The sequence below is a fragment of the Podarcis pityusensis genome, assembly GCF_964106645.2.
Source record: "Podarcis pityusensis genome assembly, chromosome: 7".
In the NCBI taxonomy this organism is placed as follows: domain Eukaryota; kingdom Metazoa; phylum Chordata; class Lepidosauria; order Squamata; family Lacertidae; genus Podarcis; species Podarcis pityusensis.
This window is the reverse complement of record NC_138031.1, coordinates 41,977,836-41,991,427: the sequence shown is the minus strand read 5'-3', so window position 1 is coordinate 41,991,427 and position 13,592 is coordinate 41,977,836. Positions and strand designations below refer to the sequence as shown.

General features: G+C 39.2%; 1 protein-coding gene across 4 annotated transcripts in view; it reads right to left on the bottom strand.

Moving 5' to 3' along the window:
- NOL4 (nucleolar protein 4) overlaps positions 1-13,592 on the bottom strand; it is a 117,742-nt gene that overhangs the window by 68,735 nt on the left and 35,415 nt on the right. For 3 of the 4 annotated variants that reach the window (XM_081013841.1, XM_081013840.1, XM_081013843.1), the window contains exons 3-4: positions 5,088-5,199; positions 1,945-2,057 (exon numbers count right to left, since the gene is read on the bottom strand). In XM_081013841.1, the coding sequence (XP_080869967.1) occupies positions 1,945-2,057; positions 5,088-5,199 (225 nt within the window). Of the gene's footprint in view, positions 1-1,944; positions 2,058-5,087; positions 5,200-12,727; positions 12,966-13,592 lie in introns of those variants that run through there. The other variant, XM_081013842.1, reaches the window with a different exon arrangement.

Below are 13,592 nucleotides of genomic sequence, written 5' to 3'. Positions count from 1 at the left end.
TCCAGCATCTGGAGGGCATCACATTGTCTGCTACTGGTAGGAAGGGAAGGAAATAGAGCAGGGGTAGCCAGTATGGTTGGCCTGTGCTGCTCACCTGACCTCCCTCTGGCTGAGTTCGAAGATGGATTCCAGGATGGAGAATTCCAGCATTCAAGGATGGAGAGGAGTGTGGGGCAAGGTACTGCAAAGTCAGTGTGGATCAATCCCCCTAGGTTTCTGACCATCAGTATTTTGTGGTTATTCTTGAGATCTCCCTATTCAGGTTTTTACTTCAGATATTTTTGTTTACTTCTGCCCTTCTCCCACACCCTGGAAGCTGCTGATACCTGCCTGTTTTCTGTGAAAGGTGCCATTTTAACTACATAAGCAATGGCACTCAAAGCCTGAACATATTAAATAAAAGGAATGGTGGTGGTATTAGAAGATGCCAGTCTACCTTGCCTTTCTTTCACATGTAGCAAAATCCTAGACACATCTACACTGAAGCTGGTCTTATTAAGTTCAATGGGACTTATTCTTAGGTAAGCAGGTACAGGATTTCAGCTTAAGCCTTTCATCAACTAGCTTGCAAACATGAAACGGAAAATATTACATAATTCAATATGATCTTAATAACTGCAAATATCTTACATGACCTTTGAGACCCTGTCTAAGCTGCAAGTGACCCTATCCATCTAATTATTCTACTAAATTGTCAGATGGTGCAATGTAAAACAGAGAAAAGGCAAAAATACTAGATCAGTTTTCCTTTAATTCTCCCAGATAATCAGATCAACTCTTCATTATATTTCTTCTGCTTATCCCACTCAGAAAACCCCTACTCAGAAAAGCTTTAAGCATATTCTGAAATCCCACTTGCATAAACCCAGACTCAAGGGTTTTGCTGTAAATTTAAGTAGCGACTCACTTTTGAAGCTGCGCTAAGTGTTTTATTTGGCAGGGATCATTTAAACACATGCACACTAACATACACACTAACAAACCATGTGAATTGAACAAACTAGGTTCCAAGACCTAAGCATGCTAATTCTTAAGACATCTACAGAAGTTTCTGATGGACTTGGTTGATAATAAGTCACAAATGTACATGCTCTCTCATACCCTTCCCAGGCTTCAGTACTGCCTCTGGCAATAGCTTTTACAGTTTCACTATGCATAATATTAAGCCAAACCATGACTTAGCATGAATGAGCATGCTTGGAGAGGAGGTCACAGCTGCTTTGGATCTGTTCTAGTTCTACTGCTGCACTGGGCTGAGTTAAGTCATGGTTTGGCTAGTTGGTCATCTGAACGTGGGCTTGTGGTTTAGCTCTCCCAGAAATGCCAAAGTAGGACAAATATTGGCTAGAGGTCATGGTTTGTCTGGAGAGAGCTAAGCCCCATGTTCAGAAGACATGCTGAGAATCCCAAGGATCAGATGGAGAGTCCAGAAGGGCCACAATTGCCTTTCTGACCTCCCACTTCTGCCTTAAAATGGAACTCTTGAAAATCTGCCATCTAAAATATTTGAAGAATAAACATTAACATGAGCCAACAAAACAGCTCTTCCATACTTGAGTATTGTTAAGAAAAAGCAGGTCAAGTCAAGCCCAAGGAGTGAAGTGAACAATCCAGAAGAATGTCCTTCCCAAGTACCTTTCCCCTTCTCTCTCATTATTTGAACATGAGGAAACAGAACCATAGAAAACCCCATATGATCAGCTCTCAAGATTGAATATGTTGCATACTCTATGTAGAATCATAAACTATAAATAGCAAGGTATGATTTCAAACCTATGATTATGTGAATGTTTTCCATTCCTTCTGTGTCATTAGAGCAAATGAAGTTGTAGCTTTAAAAATTACTCTTAATAGTAGACTAAACAAATTGCTAATGTGATAAGGTAACCATAGATGAACGCAGTCCACCACTACTGTTATTGTGAATTAGTCTTAGATATTTACCTCATCTTGCTGGGAATTTAATAACTGTAGCTTCATGTGCTTCATGTAGGCCATTGTGATTGGCATGTTGTAATCAATCATGCTGGTAACCAAAGTTGGGGGCTTCCCATTATCTGTAAGAATAAACAAAGATTAAAAAAGGTATGATTATGGAGTTTTCTATAAACAAAATAATTACAAATAAATGGTATATAGTACTTCCTACTATGGGTGTGTTTCATCATGAAACACTGCTTTACAGCCGTCATGATGTGTGAACTGGGTCCCCTGAAAAAGTCCTATGTGACCATGTTTTGGTGGATTTTAGCACTTTCTTATTATATTTATATTCCCCCTTTCTTCCATGATGACACTCAAAGCAGCAAGCACAGGGTTTTCAGGCATTATTTCATTCAGCTACAAGTCAATCCAGATACCTTTAGCATCTGCAAGGTCACCATATTATGTGCCAGAATAATAGAATGGCCTGATTTAACTAGCATTCTAACTGTGCTAGAGAGTAAGTCCAGCAAGGGGTAAGACTGGATGGAATGGATAGGGGCAAGGAATGCTTCCTTTGTCGTTCAAGGACGAGAAAAGACTTCTGAGAAAATTTGCTCATTTATCAAATCTCTTTGGGCTTCCCTCAAAATTTCTCCTGAGGAGGAATCGCCTCATTGCTCTAAAATGTTAACTTTAGTTGGAATTCTAATGGCAGTAGTACTATGTATAGGTTTGTATGTGCATAATAATAATAATAATAATTTATTTATATAGAAGACTAAGAAGGGGGTATTGTCCTTTGTCTCAAAATATATATTCAGTATAGGGCTCCTTGGTACCTTAAATGAGCCCTTATTTTTACTTTTATTTATTTGTTTATTAAAATAATTTCTAACTTGCCTTCCTGAACATTCCACACACACACGCCCCACAAGTTGCTTCACAAAAAAATGTCCATGAAGTCGTATAAACAATTTATGGAACAATCCCCTTTAAATGAGCAGCAGCAAATAAAAATGAGTAAGAAACTACATTAGTCTGATCTTCACCCTGCTGAGGGCATCAACATTCATGAGAGCACGTGAAGGCCTTTACATTAGGGGCGATACAAGCTTCATTTGCTGGCATCTCGGGTTCCTGTAGTCCTTATTATCTTTGGTATTTTAAGTTGCTCCATCGTGCTACCTTGACAGAAGGTTGTTGTTGTTGTTTAGTCGTTTAGTCGTGTCTGACTCTTCGTGACCCGCTGGACCAGAGCACGCCAGGCACTTCTGTTTTCCACTGCCTCCCGCAGTTTGGTCAAACTCATGCTGGTAGCTTCGAGAACACTGTCCAACCATCTCGTCCTCTGTTGCCCCCTTCTTCTTGTGCCCTCAATCTTTCCCAACATCAGGGTCTTTTCCAGGGAGTCTTCTCTTCTCATGAGGTGGCCAAAGTACTGGAGCCTCAGCTTCACGATCTGTCCTTCCAGTGAGCACTCAGGGCTAATTTCCTTAAGAATGGATAGGTTTGATCTTCTTGCAGTCCATGGGACTCTCAAGAGTCTCCTCCAGCACCATAATTCAAAAGCATCAATTCTTCGGCGATCAGCCTTCTTTATGGTCCAGCTTTCACTTCCATATACCACTACTGGGAAACCCATAGCTTTAACTATACAGACCTTTGATGTCTCTGCTTTTTAAGATAGTGTCTAGGTTTGCCATTGCCTTTCTCCCAAGGAGCAGGCGTCTTTTAATTTCGTGACTGCTGTCGCCAACTGCAGTGATCAGGAAACCCAAGAAAGTAAAATCTCTCACTGCCTCCATTTCTTCCCCTTCTATTTGCCAGGAGGTGATGGGCCCAGTGGCCATGATCTTCGTTTTTTTGATGCTGAGCTTCAGACCATATTTTGCGCTCTCCTCTTTCACCCTCATTAAAAGGTTCTTTAATTCCTCCTCACTTTCTGCCATCAAGGTTGTATCATCTGCATATCTGAGGTTGTTGATATTTCTTCCGGCGATCTTAATTCTGGCTTGGGATTCATCCAGCCCAGCCTTTCGCATGATGAATTCTGCATATAAGTTAAATAAGCAGGGAGACAATATACAGTCTTGTCGTACTCCTTTCCCAATTTTGAACCAGTCAGTTGTTCCATATCCAGTTCTAACTGTAGCTTCTTATCCCACATAGAGATTTCTCAGGAGACAGATGAGGTGATCAGGCACTCCCATTTCTTTAAGAACTTGCCATAGTTTGCTGTGGTCGACACAGTCAAAGGCTTTTGCATAGTCAATGAAGCAGAAGTAGATGTCTTTCTGGAACTCTCTAGCTTTCTCCATAATCCAGCGCATGTTTGCAATTTGGTCTCTGGTTCCTCTGCCTCTTCTAAATCCAGCTTGCACTTCTGGGAGTTCTCGGTCCACATACTGCTTAAGCCTGCCTTGTAGAATTTTAAGCATAACCTTGCTAGCGTGTGAAATGAGTGCAATTGTGTGGTAGTTGGAGCATTCTTTGGCACTGCCCTTCTTTGGGATTGGGATGTAGACTGATCTTCTCCAATCCTCTGGCCACTGCTGAGTTTTCCAAATTTCCTGGCATATTGAGTGTAGGACTTTAACAGCATCAACTTTTAAAATTTTAAATAGTTCAGCTGGAATATCATCACTTCCACTGGGCTTGTTATTAGCAGTGCTTTCTAAGGCCCATTTGACTTCACTCTCCAGGATGTCTGGCTCAATGTCAGCAACCACACTACCTGGGGTATACGAGACATCCATTTCTTTCTGGTATAGTTCCTCTGTGTATTCTTGCCACCTCTTCTTGACAGAAGGTACATGCATCTTTTTAGATAAATATTTTGAGTTTATAAATCCAAAACATTGTGACTATTCATGCACGCTATCTCCTCCTTGGACACACAAAAGTGGACACACAAAAAGGAAGAGGGGGGAGAATGTTTCCCTCAGGTAAAATTACTATTTTAGCAGGAACATGGTATTACACATAATCCTTTGAGAGAATGTAGAAGACTACTATATTGTGACTTAAGTGAATGAGACAATATGACTTGTTGAACCGTTCTAGTGTACAATGTTTTATGAGTCTTCATTTAAACCAAGGAAATATAAATGGGCATTATGAATAAAATTACTTTACATCCCACTATTTGGCACTAAAGTTACCTTTGTGATCTGCTCCATCTGGGTTTAAATGCATTCTTTTCTGGCACTCTGAGCAGCTCATTAGAAATCGTGTCACTGCTTCTCTTGGTAGAAAGGCATAGGTCTCTGAAATCTGAAATGAATAACAAAATATAGGCATCATGTAAGTTGATTGAACTCATCATTGTATTTCTGAATAAAATGTACATATCATAATTGCTGGAAGTAAAAAGCATGCGCTACACAATATATATATTTTTAAAAAACAGCAATTTAATGTCTGCTTATCAAATAAGGATATGTTTATAAATTGGCTGTTCACAAAGCCTTCAGTTTTGGTTGAATTATTTCAATTTAATAGGTGGCTTTCTGGAAGCTACCCTTAGAAAACCACTAGGGATACCTTGGACCCTTTCCAGACATCCTCTTTAGTGAGCATTTTTGGTGATCTGTGGTCATGATGCTAAGGGGACAGGGTGCCATATATTTTCAATACTGTCTGCACCTGTAAAGTTACAGATAGGTAGCCGTGTTGGTCTGCCATAATCAAAATAAAAAAAATCCTTCCAGTAGCACCTTTAAGACCAACTAAGTTAGTTCTTGGTATGAGCTTTCGTGTGCAAGCACGTGTGTATCTGAAGAAGTGTGCTTGCACACGAAAGCTCATACCAAGAACTAACTTAGTTGGTCTTAAAGGTGCTACTGGAAGGATTTTTTTTATTTTGCACCTGTAAAGGTTTTTGGGGTGGTCACACTGCTGCTTTTTCATTTATTGCATATCCCGTAACTTTCTGCTGAAAACCTGTAACTTTTAATAGCACAAACGTTCCACTTTAATTGTCTCCCACTTTTGTGCTATAGCCCCTCCAGACAGCAATAATGTAGTGTCCCTGGGGATATTAATAACTAATAAAGCAGAATAAGTCCACCAGTGATGCACTATTATTGTGGCAAGAGCATGTGGCACAATATACCTGCAATAAAACACCAATCTGCAAGGGCCCCTTGTTCAGATCTTGGGGAAATGAGTTGCTAGTGAGATCATTCTTCAGGCTTCAGAACAAGAACAAACACACACACACACACACACACACACACACACAAGTTTCTAAAGTTAAAACTCCTGTGTGGGAGTCTCTAGCACACATTCATTTAAATGGATTTGGATGAACACTTAGGTGCCATCATGAATGCACAGTGTGATTTCACACAGCATATTTTGAACTTTTAATAACATAATGCCGGGCAATTATGTTTTATAGCCTAATGTGGATCGTCAAAAGAATATTGGCATGTGGAGTACTCCTGTTCAGAATTACAGCCAGCTGTGCCTTCTTCTAGCATAGGCCAGTCCATTCCCCCTTCCTACCATTTTGCACCCCGATAATCAGCATTATTTGTGCTCATTCCTCATGGGGCCACCTTCGGAGTTGATAACTTTAAGAGTTTTGTTTTCCTAAAGATTTTTTTTGTACTTAAGCAAATTTTGGGGTTCTTCCTAGCCTTCAGATACCTTTGTCTTGTGAGTGGATGGTGTTGTTCGGTTATATCCATGGTTGCAGAATCAGTTCATAGTTAGTAAGTTGACTCTTTAACAAAGGGAACCCTCACCCCCATGGCTTCTAAAGCAATGAGATGGACAGTTTGATAAAGAATATAGCAGGTGAACTACAGATTTTCACCGTGTGTAATGGAGGAAGGTGTGGGGCATGCAAAGTGATCTTTGGTATGAGAATAGTGTGTGAACAGGGTGCATAGATTTTCACCTGTGAAATCCTGGAGGGTAGGGGCATTGTTAGAGGATGACCTAGTGGGCCCCAGGCCTGCATCTTTAGTGCCAGCCCCCAGAACTCCTGGCCCTTGCCCTCTTTTTAAAATTTATGCTTAAAATGATTCTTTAAAAAACATTATAACTGAGCATGTCACAACATACTGCCACTGAAATCCCACACCCACCCATCATCTTAATTTTCCCAGAAGCCTTTATTTTACTTTTAATATGTTCAAAAGCAGTAGTTGTTGTCAGCTGTGTTTCAGGCGGAGGGCTCAATAAACATACAGTGTACCAGAACCAGAAAGTAATGTTGGTACACCATAGCTCAAAGTAGGGCTTGAATAGCGATGGGCAAAGATGTCAATTTCAGATTCTCTTGGTTTCTTATTTTTCCAATCTAGGATTCTCCACATTTCCACATTTGTTTGTCAATAATAATAATAATAATAATAATAATAATAATATCCTCATGAAGAATAATCTGCATTTTAGTGTGGATTTCTTGTAATAGACTTGTTTTTTTGCATTTTTTTTCTGATATACACATTTTTGCAAAGCTTTTTGCCCAATGTAATGCATTTTTGTGTGCTGTTTTAGCTAACACGTACATTTAAATGCATAACATATAAATTTACCCTAGTATATTCATTTTTGTACACATTAGTTGATCAGAAAACTGCATTGCAAAATTCAGGGAAATGTGAATTTCAAAGAAAGGCTATGTTTCAGTTTCCATATTGTTCCAGAAATGTAGGCTTGGCTTGGCTTTAAATATTAACTGAGTCAAATTTCTCCCTCATCTCTATCCTTTTTTTCCTTTCTGAAAGCCAGCCTAAATTTTCATCTAGACATATAATTTAAACTATGCAAATATTATGCAAACTCATGCAGTGTCTTTTTAAGTACCTTACAATACCCCTGTTGGAGGGAATGCTTTTTCCTCATAAAATAAGAGTGTTAGACAAACCTCTCTTTATATATTCCACTGTAAAAGTTCAAAACTGGAGACTGTCACTTTTCACCCAGCAACATTGACAATTTCATTCGCCATTCTTGAAGCTGCTGTTGACATAGCAATGGGGAGATAGCAGCCAAGTAGGCACCCATCCACCATGGTTGGACCCCACTCCAGCAGAGAACCCCCCTGCCCCTGCCACCCATTAAGGAAGGAAGGAAGGCAGGTAGAAGTCATGCACCCATTCACTCTGCCAGTTCCACACTTTGCAACAAGGAACAATTGCACTAGATGCTGCCAAGCTGCTGCCAGGAAGACTAAATGAGTGAATATTTAAAATAGAGATTGAAAATAATTAGAACCCTTATACATTCTTTAGCAGCACTTTTCAGAATTTGGCTGCACCGAAATTAATGGAGCATACCTTTGGATTCATTAACAGTCTTGGATTTTGAGAGAGAACGTTTCGTTTATTTTAATGGAACATTCCTGTTGGGTTCTCAATCCACACAAGTAGGATAGCAATATTGCATGGGAAACAATAGAACTAAGTCTCTGAATTGATACTCGTCCAATTCATTGAAATGTGATCTGACATTTCACAAATGCACATTAAATTTGCCTCCATGGCAGAACAATTACACCTGATTCTCTGAGAATGGTACAAAGAGAGACTGTTTTGCTATCCTTCACTAACTACTCTCTCCATAGCATAGCATATTTGCTTGCTACAGAGGCAGCCAGTGGAATTTGAATATGTCTTCAGTACTGTCTGGCCATAACCTGCTTTGTTTCAACCAACCTAACAAACCCTGGATCATTCTGCTATGGATACATAACAAGAAGAATTGAAGTGACATTTCTCAACTCTCCACCCACACTCAACACAGCAGGTACAGTTGTACAAGATGTGCTTGTTGAGTCTTGCTAGCAGTACTAGTCACCAGATAAGAGAGTGGTGGGAAGAAAATGGGAGCAGAGGCAAGGTCATGCCTGCATCCATCTCTCTCTCCAAGCATACAGGGACTCCACTGCAGGAGGCTAGCATGCCATGGAAGTGGATGCCTATAAGGACATGTTGTGCTTTTTCTTAGAAAAGCATGATGCTTCCCTGAATGCATTCTGTAGTTTACAACTGTACAACTGTATTAAGAACAGCAGTGTCCTTTGTGTCCTCAACTGGCTTCCACAACTTCAAGTGGTTTATTTGGGTACGTTGTAGACTGCACTAACATACTTTCAAACTAAGCCTTTTCTTATCCATAACCAAGGCTGCTACAATACAGTGGTACCTCAGGTTACATACGCTTCAGGTTACACACGCTCCAGGTTACAGACTCCGCTAACCCAGAAATAGTGTTTCGGGTTAAGAACTTTGCTTCAGGATGAGAACAGAAATCAGGCTCTGGCAGCGCGGCAGCAGCGGGAGGCCTCATTAGCTAAAGTGGTGCTTCAGGTTAAGAATAGTTTCAGGTTAAGTACGGACCTCCGGAACGAATTAAGTACTTAACCTGAGGTACCACTGTATTTTATTTATAATACTGTTGACCTGGAGAAAATAAGAGGGTATATATCTCTCATGGTGTTCTGAAAGAGGTATGTATGTTGTACATATAAAGGACAATCATGCTGAAAATGTTTTCATTTGATTCAGCAACCAAAAAAAACTAAGAAGGAGGAAGGAAACTCCACAGCTCCACAAGGCAACTTGAACCACTATCAAGCCATTATAAAAATTGGACTTATAGCTGCTTTAAATTTGCTCTGCTGCAACTTGAACCAATTGCTTATTGTCCTACTACTCATACTGCCTTTAGTAAAGTTGTATTTGCCTATCTTCTATAGTGTGGTGTTTAAAGCATGTACACTCTTTTTATTCTATTCTTTTGTGCCATGCTTCTCAGTTCCGGTGTCATTTTTACTGCTGTCTTCAAAATCCTCTGCAGTCTGACTATATCCCTTCATACAGGTATGCAACCCTCAAGATGTTTGGTTTTTAGCATATATACAATCTTCACTCATTGCTGGATGATACAGTGGTTTATTTACAGCACTGGGGAAATGATATTATGGCAGAAATTATGCAAGACCCGCGGAAATGCATTTGGATGGCTAAGCCTTCTAATTCTTTTTGTCTAAACTTTAGAGAACTGTCATTAAAAGGTGTGAGCAGGTGGCATTTTGTAACCTACAGACTCTCATACATATTGCAAAAGGGCTCAGACCAAGGTTGAAAAGGATGTGGCTAAAGAGATATGTACTGTATGTAGGAATGTGAGAAAGTACATCTGAAAACTTATTTTGACTGAAGTTTATAAAACTGTGGGTCATCCTATCCCAGAAGATCTGATAGGGATCTTATTGCATAAATTTGAAAATGTTTTTTGCACTGCAGGCAGCATGTTTCTTGGTATATATTTATTAGCAGCAGCGAAAACAGTTTTTGCCAGTGAGTGGCAAGATAATGAGCTCCCTACTGAAGATCATGGTCTGGCTGAAGTATAGAACATATCCCCCCCCCCCCAATGACAATTGAACCAACAAAGGATTGACAACCATGAGCAAGAGAAAGCCAGAGGCCTTCATGGGAGGTTGGTCCAATTGGTTACTCTGTTGATTATACAATCTCAATACAGTATCTTTTGTTTGGTTTTTTAAACTACCTATGTACTGTTAACTTTGTATTTCTTAATTACTGGCATGATCTTTATCAGATAAGGCCTTCCTTTGTTCTTTCACTCTGGGCATGAATAGTGACTATTTCTTATTTCTTAATTTCTTAATTTGAGGAAATCTTATACTGAAATTAAGGACTCAAGAGAACACGTGTTGTTTTATTTTCTGTTTCTTTTATTCTTGGTTTTCTAGGAATGTTACCCTTTTCATTTTGTATATTGGGTAAAACCTAGAGATCAATGATTATGTTCCTGCTCACAATAGGAAGGAAACAATTAGCTGTATGTGTATATTCAGAACAGTTGCAAGTGTCAATGCCTTCAACAGGGAAAGTCAAAATTTGCAAAAAAATTAAAAAACCCCTACAATTTAATGCAGTTTTCACAAAAAGAAATATAGAACCTAGTCTTAGGTCATCAAGCTAATATGTTGTATCAATTCACGGGGAGCACAAGAAACTAAATAAAGACAGTATTATTTTCCCAAACCCACAATTATTTCAATTTAGGAAGGTTTATAAACTGCTTAATCAAAACACTCTCTAAACAGCATACATAGTAAAATTATAGACAAAATACAGTTAAATGCACAAACCTATTAAAATATATAAATAAAATAATTATAATTAAAACACAGAAAAATTAGTAACACTTTTCAAGGCACCTTGAAAATATTGGTGGCTAAGTTACATGTCTGAGTAGGTTTGCTGAAATAAAAAAGTTTTCAGTAAGCATCTAAAACAATATAGTGATGGCATATGCCAATGTCAATAAGTAGGGCATTCCAAAGCACAGGTGTTGCTACACTAAAAGATAAACTCTTCACAAATGTGGTACAGACATTCTTTGGCACTTGTAGAAGTGCAAGTTCTGCAGATTGAAGTGGTTGAATACACACATATGGGGCAAGGTGATCCCTTAAGGAAACTGGTCCCAGAATAAGGGTATACCTTTCCTTATCTTTAAAATTCTTCTGCCACTTTATAGTGGTACATATGGTAATTGCTATTGCATGGTAAAGCTGACCATAAGAAGCAGCTCATCTTGCAGTTGGAATTATTTCTCCATACCAGAGCAAGATAGTATCTTGAAACATTTGTGTTCATTTGGAGAACATGTCCCCAATATGCAGTGAGCGACACCATATAAACAGCTTAGCATATGATAACAGCCAACTGCAGCAATTTAGAACAGTTTCCATTCAACAGCCATAGCTAAGGTGCAAATACCTTTAGCTTCAGCACCACACATGTTTACAGGAAAGGCACTGTGGTTTTTGAATGCACTGTGTATTCTCAAAAACTTTTTTTTAAAAAAGAGTTCCTTCAAAAATGTGCACACTGGTCCTCATTTTTGCCTTGCAGCAACCTCACAAATATACTGAAAGGAGTCGACTCTTCTTAGGAGGAGCAACTAAATGACAGAAGTTTAATACTAGTAGATTTCAAAATCTGCAGTTAGCAGGCAACCAGAATAAAGCATGTAGGTTTATATTAAACAAGGGTTTAGCTTTGCATGACTCTTTAAGGATTATGCAGAAGACTGTATCCACAAAACTGAAGCTTTTTTGTTTTCTTAAGAACTGGGCTTTCATATGAAGCAATTTTGAACCTGTCAAATACAATTTTTACAAAAGTGCTTTAGATGGTATTGTGAGAAAGAAGGCAGGTTATTCATACTTTGGCTGCACAAACAGAAAAACTATGCTGTTGAATAGAGCAGGTAAATTTCTAGATGCAAGGAAAGAAATCTACTATGAATCATCTATTTGACCACAAACTGCCCTACATGTACTGTACTCTTGTGACATATAAATTCCTGTCCCAAGTAGTTTCCCTATTTTACACAATAGTTGTAAGCACAGAATCACATCAGAAGGTACTGAGGGGCTGAGACTAAAGGCCAGAACCTATATTGGTATCCATGGGCAGGAAAGTGTGTACAACATAATGTGGAACAACTGCTCTATTTGCCTTGTGACACTTATAGGAGAACTAGAATTCATGCTGAGCTTGTTCACAATTGAAACCAAATCATGGTGTGGCATTACATAAGCATGTCTGAGGCTTATGCACTCAATCATCACCAGGTCTTGTGAAGTGCTATGCATGGGGCTTCCCAAGTACCATTGATGAGCTGATCATTGGGTCTTGAAAAGTCCCATGTATCCACAAGTCTCCACAAGACATGGTGATCAGCACATCATTACTGGGGAGCTCCAGTTCAGGTGGTTAAGATTAAAAAGGCTACTCTCTACCTTGCTTCATGGCTCTGTCTCCCTCTGCTCTTCTGGATTCAGGTCTTCTGACCAATTCCTGCCTGTTCCTCTCCAGCACAACTGCTGCCATATTGTTCTGCTGCTGGTTGCTGTTCCTCCTTTGTTTGTTTGACAGCTGATGATGGGGAATTGGGGAGGATTTATGTTCAGAGCCTAGCATTTTGCCTAAGCAGTCAGCTTGTTTGGCCTCAGGCTGGTCAGACTCTAGACAGCTTTTAAGCCAACAGCAGCCAAAGGAGAGCCTATTATTCACCCTTGCCTACAAAGCCCCATTGTGATGTAACAGTACATCATTCAGAGGCATCAGAGTGTGGGGGTAAGGTAGGTAGGGAGAAGAGAGTTCAAGAAGATTGGGAAGAGGAAAGCTGAAGCATTAAAGCTAGACCATCAGGAATGAAGTTCAGTAAGGGTCACAGGCCTCCTTCTGAACAGGTCCTTTGCTAGTTGGAAAATGAAAGAACCATGCACTGAAAATGTAACCCCATTATCCTAACTTAAGATTGTTTTCCTCTATATTATTTAAAACAAGGGAAATTATTTGAGAGAGTAGTTCATCAGTAAAGGAGAAGGGATTTTGCCATATATATTCTTGGTTAACTGCTACCACAAATAAGTTTTGTTTCAAAAACTTCAATAAAAATAAAGTTTAAAACCTATAGGAATCAGTTAGATGTGAGCACATAAGTTTGTATGATCATCATATATATTTATTTCTCAATCACTTATATAGACATGACATATAATGCCTTCCTGAACACATGAGAATGTATAAGAAACAATACTGAAATATATTTAGCCAATGATTTTTAATCTGCTTTGATCCTGGTATGTCCTCATAATTTCC